This window comes from Bombus huntii, chromosome 4, assembly GCF_024542735.1.
Source record: "Bombus huntii isolate Logan2020A chromosome 4, iyBomHunt1.1, whole genome shotgun sequence".
NCBI lineage: Eukaryota > Metazoa > Arthropoda > Insecta > Hymenoptera > Apidae > Bombus > Bombus huntii.
Genome location: NC_066241.1, coordinates 4,957,331 through 4,981,903, shown reverse-complemented (window position 1 = coordinate 4,981,903; position 24,573 = coordinate 4,957,331). Strand labels below are relative to the sequence as shown.

At 34.2% G+C, this 24,573-nt stretch overlaps 1 protein-coding gene and 1 non-coding gene across 8 annotated transcripts; both read right to left on the bottom strand.

Moving 5' to 3' along the window:
• Positions 1–1,774: 1,774 nt before the first annotated feature.
• LOC126864920 (helicase domino) lies at positions 1,775–24,335 on the bottom strand. 7 transcript variants are annotated; one of them, XM_050616804.1, is made up of 34 exons: positions 22,900–23,048; positions 21,348–21,556; positions 20,525–21,221; positions 20,028–20,159; positions 19,059–19,363; positions 18,642–18,968; positions 18,172–18,382; positions 17,886–18,100; positions 17,663–17,800; positions 17,502–17,592; positions 17,098–17,291; positions 16,914–17,015; positions 16,351–16,666; positions 16,108–16,282; positions 15,833–16,019; positions 15,421–15,557; positions 15,140–15,326; positions 14,732–15,050; positions 14,561–14,641; positions 14,015–14,272; positions 13,149–13,468; positions 12,773–13,065; positions 12,310–12,682; positions 12,031–12,227; positions 11,044–11,158; positions 10,635–10,967; positions 10,325–10,546; positions 5,555–5,590; positions 5,299–5,467; positions 4,703–5,187; positions 4,335–4,619; positions 4,227–4,253; positions 3,114–4,190; positions 1,775–3,032 (listed from the first exon to the last, which is right to left on the bottom strand). In XM_050616804.1, the coding sequence occupies exons 2-34, from the start codon at positions 21,543–21,545 to the stop codon at positions 2,727–2,729; spliced, it is 8,508 nt and encodes a 2,835-aa protein (XP_050472761.1). In that variant the 5' UTR covers positions 21,546–21,556; positions 22,900–23,048; the 3' UTR covers positions 1,775–2,726. The 7 variants fall into 7 exon arrangements, with proteins under 7 accessions (XP_050472761.1, XP_050472760.1, XP_050472756.1 ...); XM_050616803.1 differs by having other exon boundaries at positions 3,114–4,253; XM_050616799.1 differs by lacking the exons at positions 1,775–3,032; positions 3,114–4,190; positions 4,227–4,253; ... (3 more) ...; positions 5,555–5,590; positions 22,900–23,048 and adding an exon at positions 24,192–24,335 and having other exon boundaries at positions 6,274–10,546.
• LOC126865361 (small nucleolar RNA snoR639/H1) lies at positions 18,455–18,589 on the bottom strand. Its single transcript, XR_007689517.1, has one exon. It is a non-coding gene; the product is annotated as a small nucleolar RNA snoR639/H1 (small nucleolar RNA).
• Positions 24,336–24,573: the final 238 nt, after the last annotated feature.

Here is a 24,573-nt window from a genome sequence, read left to right as displayed (position 1 = left end):
TATATATTGAGCATATATAAATTCTTTTATATATTCTTTCTTGTAAAATGAGATGAAAATATTTATTATAGTAAATAATCATAATAGTAAGAGTTTATTTATTTACTTTAGTATTGAACACTTCATGTTTTCGTTAGAACATAAGCTGTATCAATGACGTTTATAATAAAACAATGACTGTGCATTTTAAATATATGCATTCATCATGCAGTTAGAAGATAAAAGGTATCGGATAATTGGATCGGTCGGATAATAGTCCAGCCAAATTAACATTTTTTTAGGAACAAATTGATATCGAGGATTTTCTTGTAAAAAAGGTTGAAGATGTTTATTATGATATTAAATAATCATAAAGGTAAAAATTTATTTATTTATATTATTATACAATGCTTTATATGTATGACAACATAAGCTCTATCGATGACCTTTACCAGTGTTTATCGAAGAATGACTATGCATTTTGTATACATTCCATTTATCTGCTATAATCAGTGGACAAGATATGTCATATAACTGGATAATAGTCGGATAATAGTGCAGACCATTCGGAATTAACATTTTTCCAAAAACAAATTAATGGTAGAAATATTTCGTATGATATGACTCGGAACGATATTGAAAACAAAATAAGCGACATTTAATAAGCTCCTCCGGAGCCCCGTGAACAAAATATCAACTGAACGAGAAAAACACGAATTCTTTTTACGTTTTGCTTTGTATCTTATAAACTATTGGTCGTACGTGGAAAGTTCCGATAGAGATAGTTGCAGTTAATAAAATTATCTGTAAAGTGAGACCTATTACGTTACGATAAGTCCAATTGTTAGGTCGAAAATTAATAAAAAGCGCAAAGAAATCCATTTTTAGTAGGAAATGACCACAGACACCTCCACGCACAGTTTCTAACTCGACCGCGCGAAAACGGTAACTAATGGAACAAATCGCATTATCTCGGCAATTATAAAATAAGCTCGAGTGTAGTTAGAATAACAAAGGCTCAGTTATATGTTCATATAATTAACGCATATAATTAACGTTCGTATAAAGAAGGAACGGATAAACAAAGTTCCACTGTACACGATCAAAATTATCAAATGGATGTAAAAATGTGTCTGTTTATATATATGGGTGTCCGGCTATAGGTATAAAAAGATTTAAGGGGTGATTCTTGAAGTTAAAATAAGATGAAAATCAGAAATAAAAAAATTGTTTTCAGCTTTGTTTTTTAGTTACTGTCAATTAAAAGGCCACCGAAATACCCCTGTACGCGTGCAAACCTCCTTACACGAGCGAAGTAAGACAACCAGAGCAGCGGGATGCACAGCAATACTCAATGGAACATGGGCAGCAGAGCTTACCTGGTACAAGTCATAGAGAAGATTGTGGCATTCCGGATGTAAAATATCCTGCAGGACATTTCGTAAGAAAAATCGTAGATTGAACATTAAATGTATCTACTCATAAAAATCCATAAGATAATCCGAGGTATTTCGGCTGATTTTTAATTATCAATAACTAAAAAACAAAGCCAAAAATGCCAATAATTTTCTTCTTATCCTTGATTTGTATCTTATTTTAAGTTCAAAAATCACCTCTTAAATTTTTTACACCTGTAGCTGAACTCTCTATATACAGCGTAGCCCACGAACTCTGTCCACCTGAAATATGTTTGTTGTTTCAAACAATACGCGAAAATATTTCTAGCAGAAGATACGGGATTTAAAGGAATACATAACATGGTAATAACGGTTTCTTGACAAGTTATTTGACAAGATTTCGTTGGAATACACAAAATTCCTTATGATAGATTTATTTTAGCGTCTATGATACACGAATTATACATATTTATATATATTATTAGTACAATCTTACACAATTCGGTAAAGATTCTAGTATAAACATCGTATCATCGAATGAATTTTTAATTCCTACAGGTAACTATAGATACATATACAGTCGTAGCTTCGTAGTACTCTTTTCCATTCGTGTGTATCAACAAATTAAACATATTTCTCGAAGCTGAATCGCCTCTTCTTATTTCTTACAGAGTCAAGAAAAATACATCTTAACATATGATCAGGATTATCATAGAGATATCTTGAATTTCATGATTGACTTCTATAAATTACTTGCTTCTCTCGGGATGACATATTAAGATTAACTCATATACACCATATTATTTAAACAGAATTGCATTGCTTAATATAAATTAGTACATCAATACCTTCGCAAAACATTCAAGTCGCATGGACTTACATTTCAATGAAATTAAAAAATTAAGCTGTGTACTTGTATTGCCTTGCCACTTCTGTTGCTGTTTGCAATTTCATAACCTTTTTCGAATTTTTATAAGCACTTAAAACAATGTCATAATACCATATCGCAATTTCTCAAAACTTAGTAGCGCACAAAGTTTTTCTCTTGATGTTATATACAAATTCGACTAGCAAATTTTGAAAGGCGATAGTAGAAATATCAGTTTTCGTAGATAGAATTGAAATACAAAAGAAAGAAAACCTTCTAGTAATATAAACGTAAAGATGTAAGAAGATAAAAGATCACATCATCAATTATAACATCAAATTAATTGTAGTTAAATTACTTGCAATATTTTTTGGAATGTCATCATTTGTTTTTTATTCCACAAATAAAAGCTTTATTTCGACTAACGTAAGTAGAAAAATTTGTAACATCTAATAAATTTGAACGTATGTAATGAAACATATTCACTTCGGTTGAGTATCTGGTTGAGTTTGTGATTGCTGTTGTTGTTGTTGCTGTACCTGCTGGGGATGAATGGGATGTGCAAGAGTTTGCAATTTAACTTGACTAGGACCAGGACTACCTCTTGCAGCTGTAACGACAGGTTTACCCTGAGCAGGTGCAGCTTGGCGCAATTGAGCACTACTTGCAGTCATAACTTGGATCGTCTGTTTCAAAGCAGCGGATGCGACTGGAATTACTCTCGTCTGCAACGGAGACTTTGCTAAAACTACTTGTCCAGGTTGAGAAACTGCTTGTCCTGTAGAAACCTGAAGTCATATTTTATTTTAAAAGAATGTAAAAGAAACGAACGATATCAACAAAATCGGCATCTGGGGTATATAACATACATGTGTAAATTGTTGCATCGCTGATGGTTGAACGTGTTTCATAACTTGTTGAATCTGCTGCACGGTCATAGTCGCAGGCAATGATTTCTGTTGTACAATCAGTTGAGTCTGAACACCAGTTTTCGCAGCGACTTGCGTTAGTTGTGCAACTTTCTGCGCTGGCAATTTTCTTTGAGTGATGATTTGTGGATGCAGAGCAAGCTGACGGATTTGTTGAGGTGTTGCTGTACGTACACTGGCAACGTTTGCAGTTTTTACTAAGGTAGCAACTGGAGTTCCACTAGCTGATGTTCCAGCTTGTACCTGCAAACCTGCCTGAGCAAATATTTGGGCCGGAGTAAGTCCAGTCTGTGCAGGTACCTGTACTTGAGCTACAGCTTTTGCTTGTTGTTGCAAAGCCTGCCGTTTTATTAAAGCAGCCATTTCTGTCTCTGATACTGTACGAGCTACCGTCTGTTTCCCAACAGTTGCTTGTGCAACAGTACCAGCAGTTATATTCTGCTTCATCAACGTAGCCCTTTGTTGCGCAGCGGCAGCTGAAACGGCTACCGATACCTTTTGACCATTTGCAGCAGCCTGTGCTTGCAATACCTTTAGTTGCTGCTGTCGCAATAAAACTTGCTGTTGTCGGTAATATTGTAATTGCGCCGCAGTTAACGTTTTAGTACCCGGAGCTGTCGCCACGGTAACCCCAATACCTTTCTGCGTAGCCGCGGGTGAACTTTGTGCAGCGGATACTAAACTCGCTGTTGCAATTCTTTGAGCGGCTTGAAGATTACCGACACTGACAACAGTTGGCGTTGCCCGTGCATCTTGCATATTTAACGTTCCTCCTGGTCGGGCTTTAACTGTCGACGTAGCAACTGTCGTACCACCCGTAGTAACACTACTAATTGTGGTAATAGGTTTCATTGTAGTTAACCCTGTTGTGACGGTGGTCGCAACTTGCGTTAGTTGATGCACTTGAGGACTTGAGGTATTTGAAATATTTTGTTGAGCTTGTTGTTGCTGTTGCAGTTTGATTTGCTGCTGCTGCTGCTGAACTTGTTGCTGCTGTTGTTGCTGCTGCTGCTGCTGCTGTTGTTGCTGTTGCTGTAATATGCGAGCGGCTACTTGTTGCTGTTGCTCTGCTGATAAAACCTGGATACAAAATATTGAATTATGCCATTAAATGTTTAAAAATTTCGATAATTAAAAGACATTACGCCTTATTATACTAACAGCATGTTTCAGTTTCTCCTTTGCGATCCTATCGGCGCGTCGCGTTGCAACTTCTATAGGAGCTAATGGGTTATCATATTGGATACCACATTCAGCTAAAACTGCAGCGTTGGTAGGATTTTTCATTAATGGGTTAACGAGCAATGGTTTAACAGTAGGCGTTCTCTTATTCGAAACAGATTTAATGGTGTCAAATCTCTGACAGCACATTAATGTAAACGAATGATTTTTATCCTGATTATATAACTGAGACGTTTTCATTGGCCTGTTTGTTTTACTTTGTTGCTAAAAGAAGACGATTAAAAAATGATAACTATTTTCCAACAAATATCTCTCGTCAAATGTAGAATAAAAATATCTCGATATACCTCGGAAACCTGAGGCATTTTGTAAACCCCTTTCTGTTTCTTTTGTTTCTTCGGCGTAGTATCATAAAGTAACTTTCCCTCTTCTCTTGGTACTATTACCGATTCGTATCTGCTTCTACATTGTTTAGGAGATCTATATATTCGAGAAGTATTATTAACTATATCCGCAACCAAATCCCAATTGGGAGTATGACCAGGAGATAAAATCATCAAATTCAGCGGCAGTCCTTGATAAACCTGAATTGCTTGCAGAAGGGCCCAATCCTCATGTATCATCCAATCTAAAACATGTTCTTGGTCCGCGGAAGACTTTGACATATGCGACGGTTTTATACCAGGCAGTGGAATTGGTGGTCGAACTATACGATATTTATGTAGTTTCATATCGCGACGTATTTTCATAAGCGCTGGTGAAGGTCGATCGAATAAGGATCTCGGTGCATAAACAGATTCTTCCTTGTGTCGCATTTTAACCGTTCGCCGTCCTACATAGAAGATAAACAATTTAATATACAATTAAAAAAACAATATCAACTGTATATGTACATAAAGAAAGTACCATAGATAGATTTCTTATAAATATATAAACTACTTACCATCGCGATCAGTAATTCCAGCTTCAATCCTACTTCTTTTTTGTTCCTTTTTAATGTATATTGGAGGTAATTGTGCCTCTGACATAGGAGTATTTTCATAAAGGAATCCCAAGGAATAGTCGATGTAAACATCATTATCTGTTGTAGGAGGTGTAGGAGGGCACCACATCTAATCATTAAAATAAATTTTACATAGATTAAACTGAAAATACAAATAAATAATAAATGAAAATAGAAATAAAATTTCTATACTAACCGGCATTTGCTCCATATTGTCGTCCGATAACCATATCTGCAAGACATTAAAAAGTACGTCTATGAGATTCGAAAGTTATAAATAAAAAATCTGCTTCAACAAGATTTAAAAGAAAGATTACGAAGAACGAGCGTCGTGTACGAAGCACTCACTTTTTAAACATGACGAATAATTTGAAGAAAAAATGATTTCTTCTTCGTTTTTATATATGTCTTCATATGTCTTCTATTAAATTCAATCGAAAAAATGCTAGAATGCTTGAATAACTGAGTAATTTTGGAAGATCAAGGAAATGAATAGGAAATATACATACATTTTGCTCGTTCAAAGGCTCATTTTTCTACTCAAGAAATTCATTACTTCAATCCCGCGTAGATATTAAATATTGTACAAGACGCTCATTAATGTGCCTGCTTATACCTTGGCTGACTCCAAGTTTGGAATGGCAAAGGCAGTGTTTTGGTGCCATTTTTCAAATAATTATTTGGAGCTTTCTACTGCATGCTATTATCTAATATTTGCAAAAAAAATTCTTTTCTTTAATGTGCGGTCATGATAGCCTTGCCACACCAAAACATCGCGAGAATACAAGATCATTACTTTCAATGACCTCAGTATATATAACCAAGCACACTGAGCAAAATTTGACACCAAAACGGAACTGAACCTTTGATCGAACAGACTTGGATCCGCACCAAGAAATAAGAAAACACATGATCTTCATAGCAAGGAATATTTTGTTTATTTCCTTCCTCAGACTCACTCGATCATACAAAATACAGGCACGCAACTTAAATATTACAGTGGGGCATACCATTAAACGAAGAATCTCTTAAGTCTAATATGTAATCAGGTCGCGACCTTGCAAAGTATGTAGAGTGCAAGGCGTTAATGAGAACAAAGTACGTCGCATTCACAGAATTATTTCTGCTTTTTACTTTTGACTCGATTGTTTATTTCTTTTTATTTAAGAAATCAAACGCTACAAAATCGTCGCAAAGGCGAGACTTTCGCAACGTACTAATGAGCTAAGCTGTAATGAATTTTTTTCTCCTCTATATATCCTATTATAATACAATCGAATGCCTTGCCTTATTTCTTTTATCATTTTCTTTCGTTCGTTTTTATCACCAAGTATAAATTACAATGTCAATTAAAGACACTTGAATTCTTTACAGGAAAGTACAATTTACAATGCTAAAAATGTTACACGTATGTACTTAGTACAATAAAAGAAACATCTCTCACTTATCTTTACTTTTGTGATTATATACAAGAATCATGTGAAAATTAAGAAACAATTAGAACTTGGTTTCTTTTATGCGCACGCCGCCGCTCCAGGTAGTAGTTCAAGACAATGTTAATGTCTAAATTATGAGAAATATTTATACAAACACGCTGCTAAATGTTACAGCGATAAAGTTTTAGTGGGACTCAAGATATAGTACCGCTACTGAATTTTTCCAATTGAGTTGTTTGCGAAGAAGGAGGAGGAGGAGTAAGCTGAGTACGAATCGACTTTTTCATTGGCGGTATCTGCTCTTCGTCATCTGGAGCGTCAGCTATTTGTGATTCATTCGTTTTTCCACTTATCAATGGCTTTGCAAACGATGACAGTCGTGTTCGTTTAATTTTCCTTCTTAATTTCTTTGATCCATCTGATGAATCGTAATTAGAGTCGTTGTCCAAATCGACCAATGCTATCACTGCTGATTGTATCGGAACCTTATCAGTTTTAAGTTTAGAATTCAATGACGTATTTTTGTTCAATGTTGGTGATTTTCCTGCCTTATTGGAACTGGTATAAGTACTTGCTACATTGGAAAATACATTAGAGGAAACGCGATCTCGAGAACCAGTATCCAATCCAGAATCACACCACCCATCTACTTTACAATTCGGAGTAACATCTGAAATCCTAAGAACGCAATTTTTCCCTGACGAATCAGATGCAGAATTTGAATTAGAATCGGCGTTTTTTTTATTATTTTTCGTATCAGAGGAATTGCAATTAGATGTTTTTGCATGAACGGAACTAGAAGCTTTACTGGTATGATTACTTCGTGTATCCAAAGTAAGAATAGCAACGACTTTAGCAGTTCTTTGTGGTTTCTCGTTAATTTCATTAAAGGAGGATAGGGTTGAATCATCTTGTTTGGGGAAGGTTTCTGATACAACCGCGTTACCATTTGAATCTGTGTTCAACGTTTCTGTTTTTCCAGACAATGGTGAAACGGCAGAAGAAGACACCTCTTCCTGTGATTTTGAATCAGAAGACGAATCTATCTTCCGAATGTGCTTATTCCCTTTGTTCGACACATGATTAGGACCCTTTGCCGAATTTAGCGTAAAATTCAATCCAGATCGAGTAACTCTCGATCCTTGTTCAGAAGTAGGAACAGGTGTATCCGGTCGCCGTCTCGGTGTACTTGTATTCGTACTTGTAGATTCACTATTTCTTTTACATCTAGTTGAAATAGAACTAGTACAATCTTTCGAATCGGATGTTGGTTTCATAGGTGGTATTGAACTGCTTCTTCGAAACACAGTTGGATTCAAAACACCATTATCCAAAGTCTTTGACCTACGCGTCATGGGTTTCTCATATGACGATGTATTTTGTTCTTCGTTTCTTAGTGATGAACTCAAATTTGACATAGACCTCGTCGCTAATCGTGGGGAAGATCTAAAGCATTCAGGCAAAGGAGTGTCTGGTCGTTTTTTTTGCAATGATTTTGTGGAATTTGAATTCGGTGGAGGTGTTAAAGAACGAATTGCACTTGACCTTGTAATCCTAGAATGTTCTATCGCCGGTCGAGGTGTGTCGGGCCTTCGAATCTGTGTTACTTTGCTAGTTTCTTTTCGATGAGTATTCGAATTCGAATTTGAATTTGAAATTTCGCTTCCTTGACTTTCACATGTATCACTACATAATATCAAATTTTTATTTTCAGTAGTTTCTACGCTAATGTTTACTTTCGCGCTTCTTGTAGTCACTCCGTAAGATATCGTATCTGGTTTACGAAATTTAATCTTATTTTCTGCATTAAATTCAGATCCACTTGATTCATTCGAGCCTAAAGTATCAAAGGAAAAGGTATTGTCACTGTTTTGTGTCGATGAGATCGACTGAACTTTTGTATCATCTTCGTCGCGCACACATTCATCTAATTTAGTATAGTTTTCTTCTTGTTTGCTGCTACTAGGTTCTTGACTAGAGCTTGATTCTATCACAGAAATGGATTCATTATCATTGACAGACTTATTTGTTGTATCTGAATTTGAAGTACTTTCATCGTATTGTTTATTATTTGTTGAAGTTTCTTTCATATCCATGTCTTCTTTCATTTCGATAGGACTCTGCGCTCTTGTACTATTTTTTACACTATACTCGTCATTAGAAATATTTATATCTTGGAGCTCGTCTAGAGATTTATTTTTTAATACCTTCGATTCTGCGTTAGAGATAAGTAGTTCTCCTTTTAATCCCGTATCTGATTCATCAATGGCAGATGAAGTTATCTTACTCTTAGAAACAGTATCACTTACTAATTTCTTTATTGTAGATTCATCATTCTCATCTGTATCTTGAACGACTATTTTATTTTTTAAAGGAGCAATCAATGAATCTTCCGATATATTAATTTCTTCATCTATCTCCAAAGTCATTGAACTTTTCAAGCATTTTGAATCAGAAATTCTTTTTACCATGTTCGATTCCATTACAACTGAACGAGGACTACTATTCTGTGAGATCAAATCAACGTTAGAATATTCGGAATCGTCATTACAACTTGCAGTACCTTCTAAATTACTAGATTGCGCCATTGCTGTGGACATTAACTTTGTAATATATATTGAAGATGTGGTATTCTCTGTTAACTGTTGTGCTGCTTCACCACCGTCTTTGTTATCAATTATACCTTCTTCTAAATCTTTACTCTGTTCTGACATGCCCGATGAATTACCTGATTGAGAACACGTTTCTATTTCTAACGAATCTAAAGCTATGGTGGCATTAGATTCGTCTATGACAGTTTTATCGCAGTTCGATTTTGGCGAAGTTGCAATGGTGCAATGATTTACAATCACTTTACAATTTTCGATGCTTTCAGATCGCTTTTCATCAGTAGGCAGAATTGTACTTTTTTCAGCATCTGTATGTTTTAAATCAGCTGTTGCCACTTCTTTCTCATTCACAGTATGATCTCCTTCATTGGGATTATTCGAAATGTTGGTATTATTTAACTTTTTTGGACTTGAAACTGGTGGCAAAGGCAAAATGAAATTTTCTTCTGCTTTCATCCTCATTTCAAGCTCACGTTGTTTGCGCAAATTGCTGGCTCTACCTCGGCATTTCGGTTTTATACCAGGCAAGATAGGACTTACGTCCAATGTCCACAAATTAATTTTAACATTTCCCCTTGATCTCGTCCGTGGACTGTTCAGATCAAAATGATTTTGACTAAATGATTTATTAGAACGGTTCTTACGTTTGGGATATCCGCCCTTTTCAGAATCATTTTGATCGTGTGCCTCTTCCTCCTCCTCATCCTCGTCGCCTTGACTTTGACTTTCCGTATGACTCGACTCTTCGTCAAGGCTATCTTCTACCACATCTTCTTGTGACTCTGATTCTGATTCTGTAGTAGTCTCAGTTTCACTTTCCGATTCTTGAGCACTTTTACTAATATTCTTACGCGAATTCCTCCTCCTATTCGGTGGGAGTTTCTTATTGACTAATTTCTTAGAATTACTAGCACTATTAACCTGATTTTGCGCATCCTCGCGTCCAAACGTCAAAGGCTTCTCATCGTCATCTGCTAATCGCATTCTCCTTTCTTCCTCCTCGCGCAATGCTCGTAGCCGATCCAACTCCCATTCTTTCTTCTGTTCTTCGAGTTCACGTTCGGCTGCTGCAAGTTGTGCCGCAGAAAACGCACCCTCTGATTCCTCGACAAACTTCATCGCGTAACGTTCTATAGGTGTTAACTATGTACAAAAACACAAACATTTTTATCGATATACATGCTAAGATTTGAATAAAATATTATAAAAATGGATAAAAACGTTATTTTACCTGAGATACTAAATTTTGTACTTCAAGCTCAGCCTTGCTAACTTGCATGTCATCTCTGTCCGCATCATCCAAGGGTATATTTTCGTCAAATTCTGCTAAATCAGCAACAGCCTCTGCTTTAGCGGTCTTTGCGGCTTGGACATCAAGATCCTCTTCAGCAGCAGCAAGAGCGCTTTCAAGCGCACCCATCGCTACTTTATCCTCTAAAGTTTGACCTTGGTTATCCTTTTGCAAGAACTTCTCTCGATCTCTATTTTGTTCCAATACTTCGGCCATTCGAGTCGTTGCATCATTCTCCGATTGATCAATGTTAAACAGATCTTGAATCGTAGACTGTAAAGATAATTACAATCATAAAATATTATGTTTTAGAGCATATTTCTTCGTTAAAATTTTTCAAAATACTTACACTTTTGAAATAAGCAGTTGTGAAATTACCACCCTCGATAGCTAAATCTCCAAGTAGTCTCTTCTGATTAGCTTTTTTCAGAATATTTTCTTCTACGGTTTTTTCACTTACTAACCTAAAACATGTGAAGAATAATTAAATATATTCATAAATATAATATACGTATATATATATTATTATTATATATGTCGGGTTAAAATCGGAATTTTGGGCGCGTGACAACTCTTTGCGTGAACTAGCCATCGTTTCACAAAGCCAAGATTATATGTACACGTATATACAAGACTATCACTAAGCTTAACAAATAATTAAGTCTAATGAATGATAAATTTGATGAACAATGAAGTTAATGAATAATATGATTTACGAATAATGAATTTATGTACACTATTAACAATGTTTTTGTTGAATTCAAACGAATCCACGGCCAACGAGATAACTCTTTACTAAGCGTAAAAAAATAATCTTAGGCGCAAAATACGATTGACGAGAAATGTTCGATGTGTCACTCTCCAAGGCAATCGCACGAATGCCAGCCTCGTCTGCAATTCGATACGCACTCGTTAGAAGCATCGAGAAGTTCCGAACGCCGTTGCTAGGCAGTTTCTGCCTGGAGTTTGGTTATTGATACAATGTATGTCCCATCGTCTCGGCACCTCCGAGGTAACCTCACACGTGGCTAGGCCCGCTCAAGAGGCCGCCTGCCACCACAATCACACTTCTCGGAAAACCCATACAACCACTCCAGACCTCCGTTAGGCAAAACGCTTATCTCGTGACCGTGGCTACGTTCAACGACCAATTGTCACCTCGAACCCAATCTCGCTATCACAAATTTTAAACAATTACAGCTATAATAAAATCTAGGCTAATGTACTAGAGGATGTTCCCAAAATTTCCAAGGAAAGGCTTCGGCTTTCCTTTCATCTCCGACATATATATATATAATATATTATATGTATATGTATATATTTTTTTTATATATACCTGTAGATATGTACATCACGTGTTTGACCTATTCTATGACACCTGTCTTGTGCTTGGGCATCCATCGTAGGATTCCAATCACTATCATAAAATATAACAGTGTCTGCTCCTGTAAGATTCACACCTACACCTCCAGATCTCGTCGATAAAATGAAACAAAATATTCGTTTGTCTCCATTAAATCTTTCCATCAAAACCTACAGTTCCCCGTAAAATAAACCATGTTAGAGAACAATAAAAGAAATAATGACATAATAATTTACAGTAAATAATTATTACCTGCCGCTGATCTACTTTAGTAGTACCATCCAAACGTAAATATATGTGTCCATGAAAATTAAGAAAAGCTTCTAATACATCTAACATTCTGGTCATTTGTGTAAAAATTAAAACTCTATGGTTCTCAGATTTAAGCTTTCTAAGAAGTTGATGTAAAGATTGCAATTTTCCACAGTCATACTGTATCAATCTGGGATCTGGGAACTGCGTCATCATTGCACTAGCTACTGGATGGAACAATGCCAATTTTGGCGATAGTTGACGTTGTAACTCCATTTGTATACGTCGTTGAGCGAACAATTTATGTGGAGGAGGATGAGAAACGTGAAAACGTGGCGTAGGGGCGCACACAGCAGGAACATGTACAACAAACCTAGCATATATTATATTGCGTCAAGAATAATTAAATAACTTCAATAAATTACTAAACACTGAACTCTCTTTTTTTATCAATATACAATACCTCTCAAAAACTTCCTTCAGCTCCTCAACAATTTGTTCTGTACTTTTGATCGCCTCCGCAAGTGCTTCTGTGCGAGAAAAAAACTGCCTTCGTGTACGTGCATTATCTTTAGCACTTGCACAGTGAACCCAACCATTATGCCACCGACATGCCGTAGATGGTTTACCAATTCTTAATGCCATAAACAAATCTTCTCCATATAGAGGACATGCGGCACATCGCCTTTCATTAGTATTTGCAAGTAGACGAAGTTTAGCTTGTCTTCTTTGTTTCCGTTCTTCTTCTAATTGTGGCTATAAAGAGATATTATATTTTAAATTTTCTAAACCTTTAAATCCTTTGAATATTTACAACCTTATTCGATTAAGATAATTACCAAATAAAATTCGGATTTTGGACGTTCTTTGATTTGTGCCTTTTCTGATTCTTTTTGTGCGTGTCTAGTAACAATACCACAACGGTTCGATTGTTGTTGAGATTGTCCATTGCCAGCGGGAGACTGTGCAGTGACATTAGGAGAGGCAGTAACATTAAGAGGCGGCACCCTCATAACGGGTCTTCCACTTGTTCCGCTTGTAGTTGTCACCACTCCTCCTATAACTTTGTTTACTGTAGTTGCCGAGGTAGATAGGCCCATTAAAGATTTTGGTAAAACTTTCAAACGTGGTACACATGGAGTCATTACTGGAAATGAAACTGTAAATATAAACAATGTTAATCATTCGTATACAAATTTAAATAAGATCTGAAAAATATATCAATTTACTAGGATAGAAATATTGCCTATTAATCCTTCGCGGACTACCGCCGAATATATGCGTTCTGCGTAAGCCATCAATTTGACCGAGGAAGTCATATATCCGTTTGGCAAAAACAACTGATAGAACCGAACGACTCATATATATGTGTCATTTTATTTATCCTGTGGAGAATCTATGCATGTACATATGTTAGAATTTGACACCTATGAACGAAAAGCGCGTCTAAAGCAGAAATGTGCGCTGGCAATTTTAAATGACTATCGCAGCAGCAGCTCGACCCAACGGTACGGCAGACTTCGAACCATCCCGTCCGCAAAGGGTTAACATACGGAATATTGTAATCATGCATTTTTGTATTATTCTTTAACATTCATCTAAATGCATACAAATGACATGAAAAAGGATATATGTATATGGTGCACATTTTTTGAACACAGAACATAAATGAAATCAGTGGGATATGAGCACTCTTAGGACAAACCTGTGTTAGTGTTTTGTTGATTTGAAGTCAGAATGATATGTCTACCAATAGATGTTTGAACCACTTGTGCAAGATTAGGCATTGCTATTCTTTGGACGGAATCACCTTGTTTAACTGCAACTGTTTGTGTTGCTAGCCGTTGCAGTCCATCTATAATATTTGCATTCCCTACTGTAATCCTCTGTGCACTCGTTGCTGCTGTAGTTGGTGTCACTGTTGTACTTTGTGGGTTATGTGCTAGTGTTCCAACAGGAATTGCTATTTTCGAAGCAAACACAACAAATGTTTTACACAAACTGTGATTCACAAATGTTAGATTGTAATTAAATGTAAGTTTTGTTAATGTGCTCTCGGTTCTAGAATGCTTATAACATGGGAAACTATAAACAAGCTGGCCCGAGATCAATTGCTCTAGCACCATTGCAAGAATGATTACACAGCGATAAGTTTGAGTGCAACCACTGATCGATGATGCACAAGGATTTCAGGTTTTGGATATAAATATACGTAGTAAAGGTGTAAAAACACACAAGAGAAAACCCTCACCTTTTACACTACCCTGATGTTGAACTAATTGTACGGAATATCCTTGCAACTGTTGGCCACCTGCTACTTTTAGTGTGACACCTATGAATTTATAAAAACAGAGAAAATTAATTGTAAAAATTGGTAAAATCCAAAATATGAAATGTCTATAAATCTTATAATCATTCTTACCTTGTCCTGGAGTGCTTTGATTATTTGCTGTTTTTATTAAAGGAGATGTTCCAACTTTTGGAGTAGGCAATATTCCAGTCAAATTCTTTAATTTTGTTTGCGTCTGCCGCGGTACGGATGACGGTTTAACTTGATTAGATAATCTAACATTAATTTTAATCTTTCCAGGTGGACATCTTGGAGACGGATCTGGTTGTGTGTCTATTTCTTCTATAAGCTTGCGTGGTGTTTGCAATCGTCTGACTCTATGCGCCACAAACGCAGTAAGACTTAACTCCAAATCACATAATAAAAGATTAATACTAGATAGATCGATATGCTAGAAAGTAAAAAATAAATATATTATACTTTCCTCTAAACTTCTAAGAGCATAATTAGTATTAGAAAAAATTAAATTATATATTTTACCTTAAATGGATCATAATCAAGAGCACTCCATACTAACGAAGCTGTGACATATTCAATAGCTTCCATTTGAAATGGTGATACAGTAGGTCTAACTTCAAATAAATTTGGGTGGTTGCATACCTTCCGTAATTGCATTAATACATTAATCACACTTAACAGATTGCCACTGGCGAGGGTCTCCTTTGTTCTTCATGAAAAACAATTATAAATATATATATATATTCATATTACATAAATCTTTGTGATATAAAAAAAAAAGTGACAAAATATGTAATACTTACTTTGCTCTGGACATAAAATCATCGTATAGGTATCGCTGACGTTTTGACAAACGGCACATAACGACGTGCTCATACTTTTTGGGTAATTGTTTTTCTACTTCTGTTTTTAATCTTCGTAATAAAAAAGGCCGCAAAACCTACAAACAATATAATTGCTATATAAATAACATATAACAGAGATACACAAATTTAGAGGAAAAGATTGATACAATGAAAGTTGTAAGTGTTTCTCTAGACAGGATTCGTATGTCAAATCAATACTTTACGACACGCGAGTTTTAATAGAGAATTTTTTTAATATCTCGCTATTTATATAAAACAGACATGCGATACGTAATCATCATATATCCGTGTCGGTAGCGAATAATTGCATATGTGAAACAAAGTATATAAAAATAAATTACGTACAGACCTTATGCAGACGACGAATAATATTTTCATTGTATTCACTATTTCCTTCTATCATTCCAGTAACAGGATTACTAAACCATTCTTTAAATTCTCTATGTGACTGGAATACATTCGGCATTAAAAAATGCATCAATGACCATAATTCCATTAAGTTATTCTGTAGAGGTGTACCAGTAAGCAATAATCGTCTGTAATAATAAGGATTTTTATATATAAGTTCTTCATATAATTTAAAGTAATATATTTATAAATTATATTATCCAAATAGATATTTACCGTTGGGTTTGAAAATTCAATAGTAATTGCCATCTCTGTGATTTGAAATTTTTTATATTTTGAGCTTCGTCCAATATAAGATATTTCCACTTTTTCCTTCTAAAGCTTTGATGATCCTGTATAACCAGTTTATATGATGTTATGCAAATATGAAAAGCGTTAGGTTTAGTCCAACCTAAAAATAAATAAAATATTACAAATATTGCTATTTTCACTTATATTTCTTCAGAGATAAACTAATACCTGTTCTTTTTTGTTTCCTTTCTTTTTGCGTTCCGTAATAAGTCAAAATCTTAAATCCTGGACACCATTTCTTACATTCCATTTCCCAGTTAAGCATCACAGATGTTGGTACTATTATGAGATGAGGACCCCAATTTCCTTTTTCGCATGCCAAATGCGCAAGTAAAGCAATCGTTTGTATGGTTTTACCCAAACCCATTTCATCTGCTAAAATACCATTTAATTTCCTGTCGTACATTGTAACAAGCCAGTCTAAGCCTATATGTTGATATTCTCGAAGGGGATGTTTCAGAAGAAATGGAATTTTCGTAACAACCTAAAATTATATCAGTTTCGTTAGACAATCATACATAACTTTATTTTAATTCGTATAACTGATAAAATTTGTCATGATAATTCTCTAAAATAAATCGATGAATCAATTTACTTGTTAAAAGAAAATCACTTATGCTTTAGCCTTCGTAAATGGTCATGTGCAAAATATTGTTACACAACCTTGGATGAAAGGCTGAATAATTGATATACCCACAATGGAAATACAAAAATATTTCAATGACACATACACTGGTGGTAAGTAAAGTATTTCCTTTAGGTTGGATACTTTCTGCCAATGCCGCGACGTTATCCATTTCATCGCGAGCATTTGAATGGTCCATCTCTGCAGTCTGTAAAAGGCAGATTGACCAGTGCAATTATTTTTTTGTATACAAAATTCCTATATGAGTACTAATGAAAACACCATCTTACCTTATCATTTGATGATTTTTCCATGGATACATCTTCTAAAAGAGATTTAAGTCCAATATCGGCTTCATTATCAGTTTGTGTTTGAGACTCTTCCTCATCAACTTCGTTGTCACTCTCTTCACTTTCACTTTCGTTACTCGTAGATTCTTCGTCATTTTCCTGAGCTTCTTCTTTTATGCTTTCTTTATCTGACTCTACACAAATAAATACATGTATATACGTATTATAAATTTTCATGTTTATTGGATTATTGTAACAAATGTTAATTTTCAGACAAATGCCTCAAGTCACATCAGTAACAGGAATTAAGAATGAAAACCATTTCTTAAACCATCAGGATCGGTAGAATATCATCATCAATGAACAAATATAATATGGCGAAAATTAACTTAAATAATATTGACCTTGAATAGGTTCTTGTTCAACATCTATTGGCACATCCGACATGTTACCATATTTGGCCATAAGTTCATCAATAGACATTTCATTTTCAGCCTAAAAGTATTAAACTTTTATAGAGAAAATCCAAAAGTCCTCCATAATAGCTAGAAGAGTATATACATACTTTAAGATCGTCTAATTCTTGTTTATAATCCGCATTTTCTTCCAGTTTTTCTTGTTCCATAATAGTCTCTTCCTCATCGGAAGATTCATCCGATGCGGCAACAAAATCCATATCGCCATCTGTTGTCTTTTCACTCTCCTATTAATAAATACATATAACAAATTTTGTCTTACAGTAAGAAATAGTGTCATTAAAACCCTTGGTCTAAAAATATTTTACATACTTCCTCTACTCCTTTTGATGCAGGTGATAAACTTTTATTTCTATTTTCCAAGTAATCAGGTGGTAGCTCTTTAAGGAGATCTTCTAGGGGTAGCTCTGATTCTTTTTTCAGCAGTTCAACTTCTTCTTTATGATTTGTCACAGATTTCAATTCTTCTTCGGCTTTTGCTATGGTTTCTTCATCATCATCTGAGCTTTGGTTTGGTTGAAAATCCTCTATATTAAGAAGATTAAAACTATTAACATAACTGAAATACGATGAGCTTAGGAAAATGTATTTTACATACCATCAGAATGAGATTTGCCAGGTGGTACTGGGGAAGAAATACGCGAACTATTCATGGAGGCTGGCACACTTTGAGGACCATCAGTTTTATTAAGTCCTTCAGTTAACCATGTAGAATATTTCTCTGTTTGACCCACAATAAAATTCAAGTGTTGATCTAGTGCCTGCTTTCTTTTCTCTTCAAGCCTTGTCTGTTGTTTATATTCCACTAACTTGAAAACAAAATATAAACATGAAATATACATTCAGTCTTATAAATAGTTTAAGTGTTATATAAAAATATATGTCCAGCATCAATTCTTTGATTATACCATAATAATAAATACAACCATACACGATGAGCAGACTTTGCTGTTCCCACAACGAGCACACAGTTTCAATTGAAATACATTGAAATTGTCGGCTTAATAGTGTGGGGTAAAATCTTTATTATTATAGTTTACAATTCTAACTCCTTTTCTTGTTACTTACTTTTTCCACATTTGTCCAGAAGGTTTTGATTTCTTTAGCAATAAAACTAGCAATTTTCTTTAACCTAAGCTCTTGTGATTTTTCAGCTTTTTGTGCTTGAATTGCTTTCTCTTGGAAATATTTCTGTACCATACGCGCACACTTTTTCGCTGCAGCTTTTTTCCACTTTCGTTCTTGAGCAAAGTCAGCAGCTAACCAAACCATCTCTTCTAACAAATAGTCCCAGTGAGCCTTTGTACGAGGTGGTTCTTGTACTTTAGGCAACCTTCTTTCTGACCATAATCCTTCCCGCTGTAATTCCGCAATCCTTTGCATAACGTATGCTTCCTACAAACATTTTATGTATCAAATTATATCAATTTGTAGTTATCACAATAATTCATTAAGTGTTGCATAATTGCATAGAAATTACTTTACCTGTTTTGCCTTCTCTACAATTTGTTCTTGGTTATTTGTGATATCACATGACGTAGCCGCATTAGAGGCAGGTAACTTAACAAGTTTAACAATGGGCTGAGTAGGTATAGTAGGCGCAGAAGATGTTTTTGTAACAGTAGTAACAGTAGCTGTAGTGGTGGTAGCTCCAGTAAAAGTAAGGGTAGGAGTAGTCATTGTAGTAATAGTTGTTGTAATAGATGTAGCTATTGTAGATTTATCTATCACTGGACTTGTAACAGTTGTTGTCACAGGTTTTGGTGAACCTGGAACTATTGGTGCATTACCTGTAATAGTAATAAAATAATTTAATATATGAAGAAATCTATTTAGAGAAAATTAAGAGTATGTATACATGTATCAACAGCGCCCTTAGGCTGAAAAGCATATTGCTAAACAACCTTACTTATGCTGTGAATTAATATTTCCACTAAGAGTGAACTGATCCAAAATGTGTAACTTGAATCAGCCGTCTACTGTGGAATACTCTACAATATCAAAAAGAATATACTATCATAATACATAAATGATTAACATAAACACAGCTGTAAGTTTTTTTCAAAGGTATAAATCACTAAATGAAAATGAACTATGAATTTAATATGATTGGATTAAAAGATAAAATAAAAAAAATTACATCTAATATGAAAGAAAATGGCCTATTGCATTTTTTTTAATGAAAATCGTTGCTCTTAATACTTTAAGGAATATACAATATTATTTGAGTACAAAAAGTAGCCATATCATGTTTCACTCACCATATCATGTTTATTTAATGAAACCTATAATAAACTGTTTCACTAATAATGCAAAGTAATATCTAGTGATATTTTCTCAATTAAGTGAAATTTTTTTTAGATATATTGAAAATAAGTTTACAGAATTCAATAAAGATTATTTTTTAAAAAAGTAAGGAGTCTAAACATCAAACGATAAGCCTGCAGTAATCACCTATAATGAGCGTGGGTGCTAGAGTAGAAGAAGTAGGTGGAGGGTGAGCGGTGACTGGTGAAGACTGAATTGCTGCTCTGAAGGCAAACACCATGCCATGGCGGCCCCCTTGAGGCCTACCTGGTACATGTCCTATTATGCAAAGTAATTACATATTTGGTTGTTGTAAAATATATACTAAAACTCCTAATTGCTTTTCCACATTCTCAAAAAACTACTTATTAATAATAAGAAACTAGTATAAGTACCTAAATACAGAACATATTCTAAAATATGTTTATAGTTTTTGTGCAAGGTTAATACATTACACATGAATTGAAATTATCTTTTACTCTATAATATTTATACTTTTTTGAAAATAATGGTGTGCCTTTTAATATTCTAGTGAAAATGATTAGTGTTAAATGTAAAACATCTTATTAGGAAGTAAGATTGCTATAATATAATTTAAATTATCAAATCAGTTACAACTATATTCACAATGACAATATGATTACCTTGTTGATTAAGTTGAGCTACTGCAGCAGGCAATGTCGTGGACACCGCAACTGGAGCAGCATTCATTCCAGAAATTTTTACTTCTGTACACTGATTCACAGGAACTATTGTAGAAACAGTTGTTGCAGTTGGTGTTAATGGAATTTCTGATATTGCTGGCAGTGGAGCTGTTAAATCTTCATCATCATCTGGATCTAATCTATTTTGCTGTAAAAAATGCAAATATTGGGGTGTTGGAGGTTTCTTCTTCCATGATTGAAAATCCATCATATTGCCTCCAGCATGAAGAAAGAATAATTCTGATGCATTTTCTGCATATCTCTCTCTTATTGCACGCATCCTTTTCATTTTATGTTCCATAATTCTTCTTCTATAACCCATTGCATCATCAGCAAACATAGTATGTTTTTCAGTAGAATCTGTTAATTTCAACTTTTTTCTTGCAGGTGGTGAATGCATAGAAGCTTGCGAGGTTGGTGCAACAAACATATTTCCAATAGAAGTTCGAACAAGTTTTGGAGATGTTGCTAAAACAACTTTAGGTGAACCCTGACGAGTAGGAGATGTAAGAGGTGAACTGCTTGCACCTGCAACTCCCATGCTACCTGCACGTGGTGGTGTACCACTGATATTAACAATTCTTGTAACTCCAACTTGTTGAATGTTTGTATTTGTTGTTGCATTACTTGGTATAACCTGCAATCATATAAAAAACAAAAAATCATTAAATTTTTATTATACAGCATTTATTATATATAAAATTTCATAAAAAATTATGTATAAAAAAGTTACAAAAATTAGAATACACTAAAAAATATGCACCTGTGTAAGGCCAGGGACCTGTGAAGTAATAACAAATTGCTGTCCAGCGCCTGTAGTAAGGACATTAAGTCCTTGGGCAGTAGCAAGAACTTGTTGTAAATTAACAGTCTGTTGCGGTGCACTTCCATTGCTACCCCCATTATTTCCTCCACCCCCATTAAGGGGTGGTAAAATAGGTGCAGTCTGCTTATCACTCATTACACATTACACTATAATATAAAGTAATAAGAAATGTTATTAATAACTTTGTCATTTGCAATCGAAAAATAAAGGAATGAAACCATTTATCATTTGTAGCAAAAAAAAAAAAAAAAAAAAAAAAATGATACATAAGAATAAAATATTGATAATATTTAAAGAAATATAAATGTATACAAGCACATTACATTGAAACTGAAAAACATACTTCAATAGATAAATATAAACATATATTGTTACCAATAAATGTTAAATTGGTATATTTTTACTCAAAATCCAGATTTTTGTATAATTCTATCTATACCTTTATCTATCAAACCAACAATACAAATTTAAATAATTTCTAATTATATTAAAAAAAATATATAAAACAAATATTTTTTATACTTTATAATAAAAGTAACTTTACTAAATGTGTTTGTTATTCTCATAAGTATCTTAGTAATAATGTATCAAGCATTAAATATTTTAATCTTTGTACCTTACATTTATCAAGCAAGCTTTTTTTTAAAACCTATATGTTTGTATTCAGAACAAATTAATAAAAAACAAACAAATAGGGAAAAGAAAACAAACATGAGCAAATTAAAAATTGAAAAGATATGAAAATAAATTGAAATTGTGCTTCTTTGTAATAAATTGAACATTTCTGTAACAATTACATATCTATTTTGCAATAAAAAAATAAACATATGAAATTGATAATAAGAGAAAAAGATGTATAAGAAACAACAAACTAAAGCTTCACAAATTACTAACAGTTTATTTTTCAATTATTTAAAATGTATATAAGTAATTTATTATTTAATTGTGGATCAAATATGTACATTTCAAGCTTATTCTAAGTAAAGTAATCTCAATAGTTCAAAATGAGAACGTTAATTGATTTGTGAAAAAAGCGCCGAAATCAAAATTTCTCCGTTGATCCAACTGATACACCACATTGGAATTTGTAAAACATGCGTATTGCGCAGAAGAAAAAACACCCTCAAAAATACGGCATCATGAGTAATAAGAATGTATCTACAATCAACCGAATAGTGAAATGAACGATGTCATTTAGAATATCAAAAGATTGCAACGAATACGCAAACGTCCAATATATCAAGCATTCAGGGCGTTCAAGTCTTTTTATTAGAAAAATGTCAATTTATCTTAATGTAATAACGACAATCATCACACCGGTCTATCAGTTAAGCTTTTTAAGAGTGGAAACAGCTTTTCTGGTCTTTTAAAGTGTATCGCTTTCCAAATAATACATTTTTCACAATTGCGTCAGTGGAGCCTCGCGGCGATACAAAGGAAATTTTTCGTCCGCCATGTTGGCGTTGGTCTGATAGGAGGGCGGACTTACCATACTGTAATCACAAAATTCTGCAACGTAGGTGAGCCATCCACAAAAATAATTGTTACACCCGTGATCGACAAGCATTAAATTGTAATTAGGTACTTCACGTAATGTACAGTGCATGAGCTATATCTAATATTTTACAGAACATTTTCGCTCGACTCGCTCAAGGACGCACACACTTCTAAACATGGCGACGGCTCCCGACAAATTTCGACCGCGACCAGATCTTGAGCTGCTCGCTACTTCACGTTTACACAAGCCACGGAGAGATGCCGCTCCAACTGGGCGCTGAATCTACGATTGGCCGAATACAACCGGATACTTGGCAACGTGGCAGTATCAGACGTTCCCGATTGGTTAGTAGTAAAAATATTAAAAGGGCTCGTTTTCCGACTAACAAATCAAATCAGCAACTATTATTTCTAAGTGTAAAACATGCATTCTTTACAATCTATCACTATATGGATTACAATATGCATGAAACCTATTAATAAAAAGATACTACATGTTATTACTTGTTGATAAGGATTGAAGATATATAAAAGCTTTATCGTATTTGGTAAAACAGTTTTATCTGATTATCTGTAAAATAATCAAATTTCTTAAAAATGATCACAAAGCGGGCGCTCTTATGATGTTAAAAATATAGAAATTAAAAGATCTTGTAACAGTAAATTATTATTATTATCCTTCGGTAATAATTTTATACTATTGTATAGTAACCGACAAATATAGGCATACATTACATGTAGTATTACATCACTTTACATTCCTGGCATCGTATAGAAAGCCGTTATCCAAATGTTTCGCTTTAATTTATAATGCAAACAAATTGTTGAATAATATCATGAAACTACAAATCTTTTAAAACATTTTCTCTTTTACTTACAGCTACGCACCACGTGATTCGTGCATTATCTGTATATAGTATTTTGATAATTAAGTATTATATTTTTTCTTATTGTTTCTTGCTTTGATCATTATAGTTATTTATAAGGGAAAATGCCATACATATCATTAAAACACTTGTAAAAATTATTTATGAATTTCATATTTTTAATTGATAATATATTTATTCAATGGTAATGTTTTCTATTTTAAATATACACAATTTCTGAAGTATTATTAACACGGTGTATTTATTAGAATAATAAATTTTAATCAAGTTTCATACTAAGCGCCGCATTATATACACTTAAATATACCACATGCTACTTATAACCATTATAATGTAACTACTGTTAATAATACATGTAAGAGGAAGTACAGTTAAAAAAGAAGAAAATTGTACTTACTTTTTCGTTAATTCCTTCTGTGATTTTCTGTATCCGTGAATGTGCACATTTTCTACCCAAAATCGAAAAAATATATATCTATATGCTGAACACATGCGCAACTTCTCGTGATACAACGTATGCTAAACACATTTTCAAATGCAATGACACAGCCTCGATAAGTCTTCTCACAGAAAACCATAATTGTATCTACGATAGATTCTATGTGAATCGTAATCGAATAATAAATGAAATTTTGTATACTTCAAGTTTGTGACACGTTTTTCTGACTCTACTCGACTCTAGTATGCTCAACGAGATGTCCACGTGCGATACGGTACGTACAATCGTAAGAATGACGCTGAGGTCATTTCGGTACTCGGCGCATCATCTTTTGATTGCC